Raw genomic sequence first — 17,509 nt, forward strand, 5'->3', positions numbered from 1 at the left:
TTCAGTGGTTACATTAATGATGAATTGTTTGTCCTTTCAGTGTAACAGTTACACAACAGACAGCAGTACTGACACATGACTAACAAGGCTGGGAAGATGTACTGTAGGTGAGGCTGTGCTATGAACTCTACAGTAGCCTTGCTCATCCGTCACTGTCTGCTGTACTCCCTGCTTTTGCTGACTATTTGGCAACAAATATGAATGCAGTACATCACAAGCATGAGTAGTGGGGTGGGAGCGTCTCATGCCCCATATACTGTACAATAATGAGGTGACCCAGCTTCAGGGCTAGTGGAGGTTATACTGGCTGAGGCTGAGTTTGGGTGCCAAGTATGGTTGAAACGGCGCAGAGACTGAAAAAATAGCTATTTGTTTGACATCTGTCTGCCCAAATAATGTTAATTTTAAATAATGGATGAGCACATTCAACAGTATAAAGTGGTAAAATCATACTGAAAATAAGAGAACAGTCATAGTAAATTACTGATTGGTCTTATCACGTTATGATTAATCATACATCAAACATTTATAAAGGCTTAAAAATAAACACAAATGAAAAATAATGTTGTTTTGGTAGAAACCATGACGACGGGAGTCCCAAGTCTTATGAAATTGACCAACACCGAACGAATGAGCGGTGTTGCGTTCACTGACCGACAGTTGGCCCCGTTCAGCCGTGGAGGCGTCTGCGCGCTTCCGCTTCTACGCCGCTTCGCGCACGCTGTGCGTCACTGGTCATTCCCCTGTCACTCCAGGCAGTGATGGCGGAGGTGGATGAAAGCGACGTGATGATGAATTACCACGGCGATTTCTTCAAGAGCGACAGAAAAAACAGTCGCTATCCCTACTGCGTTGTCTGGACACCTATTCCTATTTTATCGTAAGAAGCTAACATACATCGCTCCCCTGGTCTTGCTAGCTTAGCCTGTAACAGCTTACGTTAGCCGTCGGTTAAATCTCATCTTATATATTTCTTTGTAATAAATTGCTGCACTAATTGTACTTCTTAGAGTATATGCACGATCAAACGTATATGCATTGACTTGTGTGTCCATGTATTGTTGTGTTCTGGGTGTATCCTGCAGGTGGGTGCTCCCCTTTATTGGTCACATGGGCATATGCACCTCTTCTGGGATCATACGAGATTTTGCAGGATCGTACTTTGTCTCGGTGAGTATCGCTTTATTCTAAAAATATATTTATTTATCATCTGTTACCATCTGCAACAGGCAGTTTCACCTCATGCAACAGTTCACTTTTAGTGAGATAGCAATGAATGGTAATGAGTGAGGTAATAATAATGACTTTGGGCATTAACTGTATTTTGAGTGATAAAGTTATAAACTCAAGTGGACTGATTTCCACAGTAATCTCAAGCATAAATTCACTGGCATGATTTATTAAATGTTTCCAAAAATGGATTTTTTTTTTCTCCAGGAGGACAACATGGGCTTTGGTAGACCAACAAAGTAAGTTTATTCATTTAAATGTTATAATGATAGTATTTCAACAAGTAGGTCAGACCAACATACACATTTAAATGAGCACACTGATTGATTGTTCACTGATATTACAGGTATTGGAGGCTTGATGTGGATAAAGTGTGTGGAAATGGTGCTGCTACATGGGACAAAGCAGTGCAAGATGCATCTGAGGAATACAAATGTAGACCGGTGAGACGATATTTAGGATTTTTAACACACTAATTTCCACATCACTATACATATACTAATATCTACTTTTTCTGTTTTGTTGAAGCACAATCTGTGCTTCGACAACTGCCATTCCCACGTCGCCATGGCCCTCAACCTAATGCGCTACGACAATAGCACATCTTGGAACATGGTGAACCTGTGCGTGCGGTCTCTTATTCATGGAAAGCACGTGAGGTAAGTGTTTTAGCCTCATCCTGTCATTTGCATTACAATTAAGATCGGTTCATAGTTAGAACCAGGGTCCTACCTCACTTCCAGGTCAGCATCCTGTTCATAGGTATTCAGTACATTTCTTTAATCTGTCTCTGGTGGGCATGCAGTAACATTTCAACACCTCATAATTTTATCCAAGATAAAACAAGAATTGCTTCAATAACATTTAACCAGTTTAGCTCCCATTACATTAGAAATACATGGCAGTCATTTGGCAGATTTTGTGGTTGACTGTTTTCGTCAAGGACTCGTACATGCAGATGGAAGCAGACTGGCATGATTAAGATTAAGATTCACTTTATTAATCACACAACACAACACAACACTACATGCACATGCCATGCTTTTGGTGAAATTATTTCTTTGGCATTTAATCCGTCCTGGAAGTCCTCCCTCCGCGGCAGACCAGAAGCGGTGGGCTGCCCGGGGACCCAGTTCCTTCCTGTCACCATTGGTCAGGTGGTTGCATGTTTTTAGTGGGGGGTTTTACATGGAGGATACCCCAGGTGAACACAGGGAGAACATGCAAACTCCACACAGAAAGGCCCCTTTCCTCGAGATAAAGGGCTTCAGGCACCGAAGACATGGTGGAGCACACACCCCCAGCGCCCACAGCGCCCCAGACCACTGGTCCACCGTGCCTCCTAAACCAACCCTAATGGTTTATGTGCTCTTCCATCTGAGCTGCAGCTGTCCACATGCACACTATCAAAACCTTGTGGCAGTCCATGCGGCAGTGTATTGTTTGCAAACAGGAAACACATCTGTATAAAACTTATTTTTCTGGTTTTTGTTTGCAGTGTCAAGCTGAGTTTGTTTATATAGCCCAAAATTACAAATAACAAACTTGCCTAAAACTGCTTTTCAATGTATCTAACATATTCCCTCTACAGCAACAGACACCGTCTATCCGTAGACCCCCTGATTCATATCAGGAAAACTTCCACACACAACAAAAACATTTCATTTGAAATGAGGGGAAAAAGATCTTGACACAGGCGGGATTCCTCTTCCAGGACAGACGGACCTGCAGTCAGTGTCAAACATGCAGAGAAGACAGAAGAAGTCCAAGAGGGAAAATACGGTTGCTTCTGATACTGGCCCAAACACACCTGAAGCATCTTCATCACAAACATGCCTTTTAAAATGCCCTGCTGCTGGACGCTAGTGAGCATTAAGAGACATATGGCTCAGAGAACCCCCCCTCATTATTCTCCACTGACCCACATAGAGAGCGATGGCGTCACAGTTTGTGCTGCCTCTGCACATACACTCCCACGGCACAGGAGACTTTTAAAAAGAAGGGGAGTCATGTAATTCATCACTGACAGCGGCGCTCCCCCTCTGTGCCACCACTGAAGGTCATTTTTCTGGTGGGGCTCCCTGCGCCGGCTTGGGGGGGGGGGGGGGGGGTAGGACAGTAGGACACAGGCTGGTGGGAGGGGGTTGGCTGTGGGCCCATGGGAGTAAAGAGACGGACCATGTGATACTTCAACACTCCTTGCATGTCCTTATCTGTCCAAAAATGCCTAAGGGAGGGTGTTTCACTCTCTCTGCCACACACACACACACTCATGAAATCCAGGTGTTGATGATGACTCTAACACATATTACCCTCTCTGTATCCTTCAGCTGGGCAGCGTTCCTCAAGACCTGGCTTCCCTTCTTTATGCTCTGCGGTGTCCTCGGCACGTTCATCCTGACGTTCAACCTGCAGTAGTGGAGCGAGCGGGTCAGCGGGATGAATCACAGACTTTGGTTAAACTTCACACGTCGTCATTGGCTGCTGAATGATGTGTTTTGTCTGTCGGCCTGTCTGTTAGTGATCTTGGAGGTTAATTTAGGTGAAAGTCCAGCTGTTTATTTGTAGTTCTGATATCAGTAATTTATGTTTTAACAGTTCAGATTTATTTGTATTGTTTTCTGTAAGTATTTAGGATTTAGCAAGGTTCAAAACATCTCAACCATTGCTGTTTTTTCACAGGATGGGTTTTTAAGAGTATTATACAGGAAGATGCTCCCTTCCAGATTAGGCCACAGCAGAGCAATGCTGTAGAATCCAGAGATGTGTTTTTTAAAGAATGGCAGTGATGAATGTGTTTCCAGACCGGCTAATGTACAGTTCAGTGATGAATCACCACCAAATGGATCACGAAATCTTAATGCAGCAAGTATTCATAAATTATTTGTCTGAGAGATATGAGCCGCCGCCAAAGATAGAATAATGTAGGACCCACATGTGATAAATAGTGGTATTGTGCCGTAAAAATGTCCTCCTCAAGTCAATGTCAAGTGTTTTCTTTCACATGAGTGTATTTGCTTTTCTCCAGACAGAAGCTGAATGCTTTCTAAATACGTCCTCATGCTGGAATGTTACAATAACTCTGCCGAATTAACCAAATCACGAGCAATACTACATCATATTCCAATATATTATTTATTTTACAGATTTGTTTTTGATGCTGTGGCCCCAAAAGAGGATTATTTATTATGTTAAATCTCTTACCAGTGCATTATTTCTGTTTTTGTAACTTAATTTTGGATGTGCTGCGCGTGAAGTGTCCCCTGGCAGACTGTGGTGGAGGTCACAGACTGTGGATGCCCTGATCGTCCTCTGTACCTTTAAGGGAAGCACGTACCTTTTTCATCCAGCAGATTGTGCGTGATATGAACTCCCATCAATTTACAGGATTCTTTGTTCCCTGAGTGGAGCAGCTTCAGAGGGGCTGATGCTGGAGCGCGCTTTGCCACTTCTGCACTATTTGTATTTAGAATTTAATTTGTTAATTCATCTGGAATTAACTTTTTTTCTGCTGTAATTCATACTCCTGTGTGTAAAGTTTTGGGTTTTTTTTTTATCTTCCTTCTCAATTGGCTATACTTTAGAGATGTATGTCTTTGCAGCCCGTGTGTTTTTGGGAGTCCTTCTATGTGCACCATACCAGTGCTTGGAGTGTCCTTTTGGCTGTGAGTGTTTTGCTGTCACTCGCACAGTGAAATGTGTTTCCAAGGATCTGCTCACGGTGCCACAAAGTATTCCAGGATATGCGAGGACTGTCATCATCACAGGGAATAATATACACCAGATTGGACCTGATTGCTTTGCAGAGCTGGAGAATGTCACCAACATCATTTTAAGCAATAATAGGTGAGAATGTCATTGTTTTGCTTTGGTTTGGTTTTGTTCATGTACATTAAGCCATATTTGGATAATATGACTTACTTTCTTGATGTGTATCTAATAAACACGTTTTCTCTGAATGCGGTTTTCATTTGTTTACTTTGACATTCAGTCAGATGCATGTAGTCGTATCCAAGCATGAAATGTATGAGAGCAGGTGTTACAGTGTTAGTCATCTTCACAGGATTACAGAGATGGCATCCCACAGCTTCTCTGCCCTCATCAACCTGCGCTTCCTGGACCTCAGTGGGAACCGACTGGCACTCATCCATCCAGAAGCTCTCAGCATACCTGGCAGTCCCCTTCAGGAGCTCAACCTGAGCCGCTCGCTGTACAATGCCTCCGCCCTGACAGACCTCACCACAGCTCTGCGCTGGGGGGACCTCAGAGGGCTCCTCCGCCTTGACCTTTCTGGGAACCAACTCGCTCTGCTGGCCCCAGGCATGTTCACCCACCTTCCCAACCTGCAGCAGCTCTTCCTCACCAACAACTCTCTAGTCATGGTCTACGCTGGAACCTTCTCTGGCATGAACCATCTCCAGGTGCTGGACCTTACACACAATGCCTTCAGGACATTCAGGGCTGATGCTCTTCAAGAGCTGGACAAGCTCGGGAACATCCGAATCCTTCTCGGTGACAACCCCTACACCTGCTCCTGTGAAATCCGCAGTTTTGTGGCCTGGCTCAATGAAACAAGAGCACAAGTAGATGTGGATGCTGTAAGGTGTGCCTCACCAAGAAGTGACACCCGGCTGCAGGCGCTCAGTGTCCAGGCCATGGGGTGTGTGGTTCCAGTCCAAGCAGAGGTGGCTGACCTCACCCTACAGACGTCCTATGTCTTCCTGGGGCTGGTGCTGGGGTTCGTGGGAATGGTGTTTCTCTTTGTGCTCTACCTGAATCGCAAAGGTATGAAGAAGTGGATCATTGAAATGAGAGATGCGTGTCGGGACGTTATGGAGGGTTATCACTACAGATATGAGATTGACTCAGACCCTCGGCTGGGGCACATCTCGGCAGGTAAATGCAGGGCACAAGGGCAAGTAGGATTAGCTCTGTCACAACAGCTCCCAAGTGACACCTGTGTCCTCCAGGTTCCCACAGACACACACGTCAAACAGGGGACAACCTCCCCATGCGTGAACCTATGATGTTTTAATGAAGCTCGATGAAGAAAGGTGTAGATGTAGATGTAAATAGTTAATGCTGGTAGATTTACTATTATGAGCTTGTACATACTGCAGTTCTATCTTAGAAACGTCACCTTGAAAGTGCCTTTCTGTTTTCAAGGCACTGGAGCATTGCATCTGTAAATTGACCTAAATTTTGTGTGTTTATCATAAATGTTATAAAACTATGACACATAGGCTACATTTAAAACATACCAGATAGTCCACGTGTCATTTATTTATTCATCAGCTGTGGTTTCTTTATTTTGTTTTTTTCATATTAGCGCCATACTTTAAATAACAAACTGCAGAAGACTGCCAGAAAAATAAATGATCAATGGCATGGAAAATGTATGTTGACCTTAGAAACTGTAATTCATAGACATCCAGTGAATAGGTCTTTATAAGAGTATGTATACCTCACTAAAATAAAGATAATAATCAGAATAATAAGATTAAAAAAATCCTTTAAAATGTAATCAAACGTCTCGAGCTAGAATACATAATGTGATCCGTTCTATAATATTCGAAGGAATAGATAGGAAAGCTACTGTATGATATGAAACTTGTATTTACATTCATTATAAATAAAGTACAATTTTGATGTGTTTTATTTTCTTGTGCTCCTGTTTTATTGTCACTGCAGTGAAACCACGGGACATCACAGGCTCGATTTTTTCCCCAGCTGAGGTGACGGCACTACTATTTCAATTAAGAGTCGGTGATGAAGTGTTTCTGTGGAGGAAAAATAGGGCAGAATGAAAAATACCGCCTGGAAAACACCTGCTGGCTCTGCCTGTCAGGCCGGCCTTGTATGAGTGTGTTTACAGCATGTGTGTGCATATGAGCGGGTCTATTTGTAAGAATGCCAAGTACAGAATTTCCTCACCAGTTGTTGCCTCACATGGTACCAAATGACATTCAGACTGAGGAAAGGTTTCATGTTTTCAGTTTTATGTTTCACGTTTTGGTCCGTTTTACAGCCATTTTATATTTTCCCCTTTTTCTTTAATTAAATTTATTTCTTAGATTTTATTCCCGTCCCCTCTTCTTGTATTTATCCTCTTTCCTTCTGTGCTGTTATATCCGCCTCGCGTGACGTCACGACTCACCTGTGGGTGGGTGTAGGATCTGGGATTAGCCGTAGCCGCAGGTAATAGCCAAACATTGGGACACTATCGGCTACACAAGACTGCGTTTTACAAAAAGGAGACGACGCGAATGAGCTGGGCTGTGTTGTTCGGTCGAGGCATCCGACTTTAGGTCTGCAGAGTGTGTTCGTGTTTCGTGAAGGTACAGTCACCTGGAAGTCTGCGGGCAGGCGAAGCCTTTCTTTCTGTGTTTGAGGCGCTAGTAGGAGTTTTCTCTGTGAGACTTCCGTGGTTTGCTCGCCGAACAAGTTATCTGGGATAAAAGAAAGCCACAAGTGTTTCCTCTTATGCGGTAAGTGAACGTTTTGTTAGTAAAATTAAAACATGTCAAATGTTGAATGAGTTTTGGTCAAGATTGTTTTGGTGCACATTTACCGTAGGCTAAACAAACTTCAACAAGGGCGCGACGAAAATGGCCAATTTACTATCAGGCCAGCAATCAATGCACTCAGTTTTATTTACATTCTCAGAGTTTCAGAGTAGGTTACTTAACTGGAAGTTAATAGTTTACTGCATAGGTCTTAAATGCAGACTATTTTAATGTGCTATGGTGTGTTTAATGCTGCAAGCCTGTGGCAACAAAAGGGGAGGGTTACACCTGGTCATTAATTCTAAACATGCCTCTCCCACTCCAGGTCCCAGGCATTTTGAGCCATGCCTGGCCACAGCACAGGGGCTCCCCAGGCGTCCCGCCACCACAAGCACCACAGCTCCAGCTCCAGAGCAGAAAAGTACCGACAGACTCGGACTATATCCAGGGAGAGCACGGCCAGCCAGGACTCCTACAAGGATCCTCATGGAGAGCATCTACACGAGCACCACACTGACCACTCCAGGTATTCGGAGAACAAGTACGGTCGTAGCAGAGGCCACCCACGAAACGGCACAGGACGGGGATCAGAGACTATAGGATTTATTCCTGGGTCAGCAGACAGCACGCCCACCAGCAGACATGCCTGTGGCTCCTGTGCCTCCATGGGCTGGAGTGGCTGTAAGGCTCTTATCTGCTGTGTACTGACCTGTGGATTTTATGGCAGCCGAGAGCCCTGCCTGCCTGTTAACGAGACCTCCACAGACCACCCCCCTAAAGCAGGTGGTGAGCCTCACCCTCCTAATGGCATGGCTGTGACCAACCCCACTTGTGGCATCCCTGTGGAGTCCAGCAAGTCTGCCAAGCCATCCAAGTTGCCCACGAGCGACAGCTTCCGCTACCCGGATGTGCGCATCGCAGGTCAGACAGTAAGATATCCGGTTGTTGTCCCCAAACGGACCCGTACGCCTGGCAAGGGGGAAAGCCAGCGGCCTGTCAGCAACACCAGCCTGTTATCCCGTGAGGACTATGACTTGGATGACCTGAGTGACACGGGCACAGACATTGACTCTCTCATCACCAAGAAGCTGCTGGAGCTTTACGCCCTGCACCAGATCGACCAGCTGGCCAAGTGCACCTCTGACTCCTCTTTCTCCCGCAAGACCAACGAGATCAGCGAGCTCATCTACAGCATCGCCCAGGACTACAACCTGGAGGAGCAGGAGGCTGAGTGCAAGCTGGTGCACGGCGTCATCCGCATCAGCACGAGGAAGGGCAAGAGAAACAAGAGCCATCAGTCGACAGGGCAGCGTCCGAACGGGAGGAACGACGGGACTCTCCCTGACAGCGGCAATGAGACCATGACCAACACTTTCATGAGCAGTGACTGTAAGAATTTCGCAACATTTTTAAAAAACGATTAACGTTCATGATTACAACTGTATAAATATTTGTAATATACCACGTGACAAATCTTTTCACCACCACCTGGCTGCAACATACCAAATATCCCAATCATCCGACCTGTCTTCCTTTAGTGACTCATAGTGTCTGTTGGAACGCTGCTGAAGCTCTTTTGTATGGCTCATAGTTTTAAGCCCTAATACACCAGGCATTTTACAGGCGCTGACCTAATAATAATTGGTTAAGGCGAGTTCATACAGGTGCACACAGTCTTCTAAAACATATTGCACAACAGCAGAGATGACCGGATTAATGTCTGCTGAGGCTCCACATCTGCTTGCGCTCATTTTGTCTTTTCATCCCCTGCTGCAGTTCCTGAGGTGAAGGTGTCGGAGCAGACGCCATCGGATGAGCTGGCGAGGAAAATGAGACATTACAGCGGGAGAAGTGAGTACACAGCGCATTTCTGTATGGGTTAACGTAAGTGCACATATGAGGAAGAGTTGAATGAGATCCAGTGTAGTGTACGAACATGTGATTAGTGGTTAGAAATCCTGCACATTTTGATATTAATTGTATTCCTTGTGCTGCTAGATCTCTCGCCTTTATTTGTCTTGGTCATTGAGGTGTAATTACTACCCCGGTGAATCAGTGTGTGGGGCTCCGTCTTTGCAGCCCATTGTACCTGCTGCAGCTGCGGGCATTTTCTCACCTCCTCAGTACTTTCCAGTAACGTACCGCTCTTTAAACAGTGAAAGCCCTGCATTCCTCTCCCTTTTTCTCTGCATATTACAATCCTTCCCTCATTAGCTGCCTCCTCCCCTCATCTGCCACCTTACACCCACCTATCAATCCTCCTCATTCTTGCCTCCAGCTCAGTGGTCACACTACACCGCCTGCCCGAGCTGCAGATCAAATCACATTAAATATATGCCTCATAATGTCCCAGGTTTTATTATGTCATTTTAGTGAAGAACTTGGGTTACAGATGGATCACCATGCGGCAGCCTCTTTTTTGTGTGTGTGTTGTTCTGAGAAGAAGCTGTTAGAAGGACGGGGTGTCCTGTTACACGTCTTTGAATGAGGGAACACGGCATTGTGTTTCCACAACTTTCACGCAGCGGCCTGGGAATGTGGTTAAACCCAACTGTTTCACACCTCATGCATGAAATTTTAACGTCTACTGTATTACTGTGTTTCTTTTTATTCTCAGTGCATTAAATAAAGTTCTTTGTCCCACAGCGTACTCCTCCAGCACTGCCACAGCCTACTCCCCCTACCACCATGACACCGAAACAGACTCCTCTGGCGCTCCTCTGCTTCTCTGAAGGGGGAAACAAGAGTGCCTATGCTGACAAAGATGTAGCCGACTAGATGGACAATATTATCCTTCTGATATCTTCTTTTTTTCTTTTGCACCTTTTATCCGGGGCGGTTGTACTTCTGATTTTAGTGCTCTGGCTAATATTTGCTATTTGAGTGTCATTTAAATTGGCCCTTTAATCAGCAGCAAATGATCCACTGAAACACGGGGAGTGACAATGCAAGTCTTTTTTGTGTATTTGTATGCAGTGTTCAAAGTTACTACACTCCATGCAACCTTAGCAGTCGAGCCAGAGGATAGAGACCGATGGCTTAAGTTAACCGTCCTGATTCTTCTCTGTGTGATTGTTTATGCAAGCCATCGTGCATGCACTGTATGGGTTCATTGACTCCTGCCATTTGGAGTCCTTAAAAGCATGTTATGAGCTGAAAACGGTATTGTTAAGCCATATTTTGATGTACATATTTTTAAATCAATGTTACTTTCTAGGTTGTTAAACCATTTGTGGCATTTGGCCACAGTTTTTTTTATTCACAGGTAAGTCCTGTTTTTAACAAAATAAAAATCTCCATGCTTGTTTATGCCTTGTCGTGTGCATTCAATGAGGAAATACCTTTACATGTACGCCATGTAGTGATGATGGTTACATTTCATTTTAGCTTAAAGAAAATGTGGCATACTCCTCTGTGCTTGCAGAGCTTTGTGTTAAGCCAAAATAGTATATCCATATCCATATAATATATTAATTTGAATAAAAGCAGCTCCACTGGATTGGCAACAAATTATCTGCTGTCATATATCAACAAGTCTTTACCTTGCATTGCTTTCTGTCTCTTTAGCCTACTTTTCCTCTTTATCTCTTGGATTACTGTTGTCAAGCTCATCTCCCCGAGGTCACTGTGTTGCACCAGGCAAGCTTTTTCCACCCTCAGCCAAAGAAGAAACTTGTTTGGCTGGTTCTGACAAAGGAAATAAAATCCCAGGGTTTGTCTTTGTCATTTACTGCAAAGGGAAGAAGCAGTGCAGAAAACCAGCCTGATTTCAGGAACTTATCCCAACATCCTATACCGGCTCACAAATTGGACTATATTTATCAATAATGAATATTTTAAGATATGATCAGCCTTAAAGTAGTCTGCTCTTCAGATGACAGTTCTGTTGTTGCAGCCCCAACTAAAAATATGTAATAATATGCATATTCAATGAATAATGAAGACAACACGTGTGTTTAGGTGTTTTATTAACAGTTTGTCTACTTACATATTTACAGCTGTTGTCATATTTACTTTGCTGTGTTGTGTTCAAGTGAATGCGTGTTTTGTTCAGTAATAAGTCTCATTTTCAGAAGTGTATTATCAGCACCTTGAAACAGCACAGAATAAAGCAGATAGCTGCAACACTATCAAGAGAATACTTCTGAAACACTGAAATTACAAAGTGATTTGGACTGAAAATAGGTGAAAAGATGTTTCACTTGCACTGTAGAAACAATCTCAACAAACCAAGCCCAGTAAGCTTCAAATAAGCAATTCGACTGAATTCCTCTGTGTCAATTGTTGAGCTTTCAGACTTCTGTTTGTGGTGTGTGTGCTGTTGCCCTGTGTAACCCCGTTTCCTCTGGCTCTCTGCCCCCACCAGCACATTCCTGTTTAACCTGTATGAGGTGTCATGCAAAGGCTCGCTGTTTCACAACTAACATACCACGGGCTAAGATGAATCAGGAGGGCTTGTTCTATATCAAATGTAGCCTGCAGGTTGTTAACAGCAAGATGTCTTCTTCAGCATTCGGGTACTTCTTCCACTCACTCTCTTTTGTGCATGAGGAATGTGATCATCGGTTTGTGTGAGTAGCAGAAAGGGCATGACTCAGTTTAAGTCCACTTTATACATGTGACTTCCACTATTTTCCATGAGAGGGAGACAATGCACTACAAGAAGAAAGCACTAATGCTTCAACATTTGTGGTCATAATAGAAACATGACAGGGTGACTTCACCAATCAGTCTCTCTCTTGAAGCGGTATAACGTTCACATGGTCATGAAGTCTTCAGTCTGAGAAATGCTCACCACAACAATGAAAGTTCACTTTGATTTAAACACAATCTGATAAAACAAGAAGGAGAACACAGCATGTATGAGCCAGATGTGAATTCTCAGTATGAGTTTTACACTGAATACAACAGAGTGTTTGCAAACGGTTCAAACCCAGTGTTTTCCTTAAACGTGCGAAGTCAGCGTCAGAGGGGAAAAAAACTGTCACACTTCATTCCATTTTCTGCATCTGCTTTGAAGCTCTACTGCATACTATTGAAATAGCTTCTGAAACCCATAATCACCATATTTTTTGGTTTTAGGATGTGCGTCTTGCATTATTTTGTACACATATCTGGAAACCCTGGTGTTGTGACAAGAATTTAGATTAACTGGGTTTGAGCAATACTTGGCTGCACAACATGTCAGCAATGACTGACCTGCCAAATAAACAGCAGGGAAGATGTTCAGAACAAAGTGTGATGGTCAGGTCCGCATCTGATCACGCATCACGATCTGATTCGCAAACAAATATTGTCTGGTTTAGCTTGATGTGTTGAAAGTCTTCTGAAATTTCAACACATTTGGATAAAGAACAAAGCCAGGTTCAAAATTCTTGTTTCATTTTGATGACATGTTAGAGTCAAAGGTTTTTACAGAGGGAATTTTGGCTATATCTTTTCATATCACTGTGGATCATTTTGAAATCCATTACAAAAAAAAATTCAACATATTTTTTAAGAATAAAATGTTCTGTAAGTCAGGCTGTGAATGATATATGAGCAAAGCCCTCTGCAAACCCCTTTAGAATATAGATATGAGTAAAACCAGAAGGTCTGGTGTATGTGAGAACTACTGAAGATTTATGGTTCAGAGTGAGGAAATAGCCTTTTGAGGTATGTCTCTCTCTCTCTCTCTCTCTCTCTCTCTCTCTCTCTCTCTCTCTCTCTCTCTCTCTCTCTCTCTCTCTCTCTCTCTCTCTCTCTCTTTTTTAACACAAACACAAGAAACTCAAGGTGAATAGGGGACAAAACAAACAAACAAACAAACAAACAAACAAGCAAGCAAACAAACAAAAAAACTAATGGATATCACCATGGAACTTCCCCAGATGATTGCTTACAGTAAGACAACTGTTTTTTTTTTGTTGTTGTTTTTTTGTTTTGTATTATAAGTTTTCTGAAATGTTATGTTTAGATTTGCAAATGAGGCATTATCTAACTAAATATAGGCTTTTGCACACATTTCAGGAACAGAAAGCTGAACTAAAATAAATGCCTCAATGTCTATTTTGGACATTTTCTTTCCATCATTCTGACAGAAGACATACTTTGGAGAAAACATAGCCAAAATCTCAAAATTGACTAGTGCATTAAAAAACTTATAGTGTCTCCCTTTAAAAGACTGAGGCTTCACTATTGCATTTATATATAAAAATATATTTATTTGAAATGTTCTGTCAATGCAGATAACACTTATTTACAACACAGAAAAGATCTTCACCATTAGATGCAGTATATTAACAGTGGGTACAGTCTGCAAAATCAAATCTTTCCACGTCGGTGGATAACATCTTTTCAGACTGGGCTGTGACCTCAGCTCCAATGTAAATAATAAGCAATTCATAGTCTCATGTTCACCAATTCACATTGCTGTTGTTGGCTATTGTTAAGTGCTTTGTTTGAGCAGTCCACTGTCGGGCATTCCTTCACTTCATGAGCAAACATTGCATTGAGTTCTGCATCACCACAGTAAAAAAAAAAAAAAAAAAAAGGATTTAACTTTCTCCAGGACAGCTGCTTGAGGTCCACCCGTCCTCTTCTATCTGCAGAAGAGCATGTCGACCAGCAGCTCCAGCAGATCAGCCTGGCCTATCACTGGCCGGAAGAAGAGTTCAGAGATGAGGCTGGGTGTGATGCTCTGCAGCATGGAGGCTGTGAGGAGGATTCGGGCAAAGCGCTCCTGGTCTCCTGGGTGAAGGAGCTGGACCACCTCGCTGAGGGCGTGCTGAGCTTCCTGTTGCAAGCCTTCAACAAACAGCACTGCCTTTAAATCTGGGACATCTGTTGAATGTAAAGAAATTATGGTTACATGTGTGTATAGTGCAGTTTTTGTGCATCATTTTTTTCAGCAGTGACAAAAAAAAATTTACCCCAAGAACCGAGAAATCAGAACACCAGATGAATACATACCTGGATTAAATATCGTGGTCCCTTTGAGGTATGCATACTCCTTGGGACTCAAATCCAAACTCCAAAACTTTTTGAGGCACGACTTGAGTTTGCTGACACCTGCCATGGTGGGCTGCTCCCTCTCTATCCCAGGGCTCTCCTGACGGTTTAGGAGAATCTTTTTCAGCATGCTGTCAGCAGGGGTGTCCGTCACCTCGAAGTCCACATGCTCCTGGGCCAGGCCCAGAATGAAGAGCGGGGCCCAGCAGCTTTTGAGAAGGGAGAACTGGTCATTTGGTGGCATCTGGTTAAAGGCAGGTAAGTTCTTCATGAACTGGACAGTTTTAACCAAAACTGCTGAAGCTTCTTTGCAAATCTCAGATGGCCTTTTCAAGCACACTGTCCTCCGCAGGTCACAGTTGCATCTATGAGGCACTGAGTTGTAGCTGAGGCTGTTTTGGTTTGGTTTGCTGTTATCCATTTGGCTCAGGATGTTGAAGAGGATAGGATTCGAAAGCCTGTCGCTGTTGGCCGAGCAACGACACCCGTTGTCCATTTTATAGCTTGTAGAGATCTATGTAGTTAAATATAAGTGACCTCCTGCAGGATGGGCACTTCATGAGTTTGTGAGTACTACTGCTGCTCTCTCCAGTGCCTCCATATTTATAAGGCCAACCCACCCTGCTGAGTGGACCTTGACTTGTCAATACACTCTGTGAAAAACAACTGTTCGCTCTGCCAGGTGACGGATGGAATAACCCTGGGAAACAGATAAGCTTTTCTCAATGAAAAGGAGCTGGTGGAGTAACACCGGGATATCAAGAGGGTTGGGCCTTATCTTGTAGTCGGTGTCATTAACCCAGGCAGTACCAAGCTACCAAGGACTGCAGAGGTAATCAGGCACACCTGCCCACTGCCAGCTCACACATGCAGGGGAAAGAGGCCAAAGCAGAGGAGGGACATTGACCTATTAGTGAAGTCCTTGTGAGGTGTAGCAAGTTTTGCTTTTTTTTTTTTTTTTTTTTTTAATGAATGTAAGAACAGCCCTAGATGCTGGAAATTTTGAAATTTAATTTGATGGAACTTGATCACCAAAAGACCAAAGACCAATAACATTTCTAAATATTTGCATTTTTTTAAATATATTTTATTCATTCAGTGAGTTGATGATATATGCTTTCTGTAAATTTTATTTACCCTTAAAATTCCACAGCCATGACGGCGGCTCTGCGAGAAAGAACTAAATTAACCCTACTGCTAGCGTCATCATGATAGCGTTAACCTACAGTTAAGTAAATTTGCATTTCAAACTCCCACACAGAAAACGTGGAGGTAACAAATTACGGAAATTCCTGCTTGAGAAAAGATTTGGGAAGACTGAACTGGACAAATGATATGATTAGAGGCCAAGGACCAGCTTTAGTGGGTATATGTCCAGAGGGAGCAACCTAACCTTGACTAAAATCTGATGGTTTGGTACAGTACATCTGTAACTGCTGCCATGTAACAATGCCCACTACATCATTGTAACTATACAATTTCAGGGCAATCCATCTAATAGTTGTTGACATGTTTCAGTTTGGAACAAAGTGCTGCACCAACAGACCAATGAAAGTCAAAATTATGCGTGGAAACAACAAGAACAAGAACTGAAGTGGCCTCCTGGATGATGGAGAGATGGACTGATACCACTGCGAGGGTTTGGCTGTAAAAACCCAGTGACTGCAGTGCATTTTACATTTGTGGGTCTTCATTTCTGCTAGATTTCTCACAGTGATAAGGTTTGTGTGTTTATTTGATGGATTGTATGTGCATCTATTCATAAATTACATTCATGCATAGATAGATATATAGATAGATAGCTGTAAGCTGTTAAGATGTTTTTCTTCTGAAATATTCAAAGTTGGCAAAGAAAATGTACAGAATTCCACTTTATGGAGTCTGTAACGATGATCTACTTATCATTTAAATACGTTTACCCTAATTTGTTATCTTTCTGGTGCCTGGCACAGAGGTTTGAGACTGATAAGCAAATCACTTTATTATTGTCACAAATAAATAAACAGCACAATGGCAAACTCCTCTGATTTGGAAATTAACAGCACAAATGAGCTGAAGTGTTTACCACATTGTGGAGTGACAGGCGACACATTATATCTATATACTCTTAACTATAGTCTGGACACCTGCTGCACCAGCCAAGAAGCTTGAAAGCACCATCGGATGGTAGCTCCTGGGGAAAATGTGAACTACAGAGCAGTGGAGTCAAGGTCAGTCATAAAGTGAATGACTGCAATAAAGAGATTACAAGCCAGACACTACTGGCAGCACCAGTCACTGAATGTTTGTTTAACTTCATCAGTCTCTTCGCCTCTTCCTTCAAAAAATACTCTAGAACAGGTTTCATAGCCTCATTTTATTTCCTGGAGTGATCTCATTGTGATACACCACAGAGACTGTTAGGCGTGACATGTCTGTACTGACAGGAGGTAAATCAGAACGGACCACGGCTTCAGATACATGATGAAACGCATGACGTTATGTTCGAGAATTTCAGCAAAGTGACCGATGATAGCCTCACCGTGCTGACAGTTGTAAATGCCTGTGATAAGGCTTGTGTTTATAGAGGTTAGGAGCAGGCAGAGACGGACACGGAGGACAGACGCTAATCTCCAAACAAGGCTGTAAAAATGAAATGTCCTTCATTCTACAAATCGAAGAACTGCGTGTGTTCTGAGATCAAGCAAGCCAAACAGGCATGATGTAATGGCTGGCACCTGAAGAGTGGCAAAGCCTGTTTTTTCGCTATTATTTAAGCACCGTAATAGCATTATATAAAGTTA

General features: G+C 43.1%; 4 protein-coding genes across 4 annotated transcripts; 3 read left to right on the forward strand and 1 right to left on the reverse strand.

The window, feature by feature from the left end:
- The first annotated feature begins 728 nt into the window (after positions 1-728).
- On the forward strand, positions 729-5,189 carry LOC139334268 (transmembrane protein 222-like). Its single transcript, XM_070967054.1, has 6 exons — positions 729-880; positions 1,086-1,170; positions 1,438-1,469; positions 1,577-1,673; positions 1,759-1,889; positions 3,561-5,189. Exons 1-6 carry the CDS (start codon positions 762-764, stop codon positions 3,646-3,648), a joined length of 552 nt encoding a protein of 183 aa, XP_070823155.1. The 5' UTR covers positions 729-761; the 3' UTR covers positions 3,649-5,189.
- On the forward strand, positions 4,801-6,887 carry LOC139334266 (trophoblast glycoprotein-like). Its single transcript, XM_070967053.1, has 2 exons — positions 4,801-5,076; positions 5,294-6,887. Exons 1-2 carry the CDS (start codon positions 4,817-4,819, stop codon positions 6,255-6,257), a joined length of 1,224 nt encoding a protein of 407 aa, XP_070823154.1. The 5' UTR covers positions 4,801-4,816; the 3' UTR covers positions 6,258-6,887.
- Positions 6,888-7,428: 541 nt separating this feature from the next.
- kdf1a (keratinocyte differentiation factor 1a) lies at positions 7,429-10,985 on the forward strand. The gene is made up of 4 exons (XM_070966848.1): positions 7,429-7,718; positions 8,062-9,125; positions 9,513-9,587; positions 10,383-10,985. The coding sequence occupies exons 2-4, from the start codon at positions 8,081-8,083 to the stop codon at positions 10,466-10,468; spliced, it is 1,206 nt and encodes a 401-aa protein (XP_070822949.1). The 5' UTR covers positions 7,429-7,718; positions 8,062-8,080; the 3' UTR covers positions 10,469-10,985.
- Positions 10,986-14,316: 3,331 nt separating this feature from the next.
- Positions 14,317-15,222, reverse strand: nr0b2a (nuclear receptor subfamily 0, group B, member 2a). Its single transcript, XM_070966907.1, has 2 exons — positions 14,688-15,222; positions 14,317-14,558 (listed from the first exon to the last, which is right to left on the reverse strand). The coding sequence occupies exons 1-2, from the start codon at positions 15,220-15,222 to the stop codon at positions 14,317-14,319; spliced, it is 777 nt and encodes a 258-aa protein (XP_070823008.1).
- Between the last annotated feature and the right edge of the window lie 2,287 nt (positions 15,223-17,509).

Source organism: Chaetodon trifascialis, chromosome 7, assembly GCF_039877785.1.
Source record: "Chaetodon trifascialis isolate fChaTrf1 chromosome 7, fChaTrf1.hap1, whole genome shotgun sequence".
NCBI lineage: Eukaryota > Metazoa > Chordata > Actinopteri > Chaetodontiformes > Chaetodontidae > Chaetodon > Chaetodon trifascialis.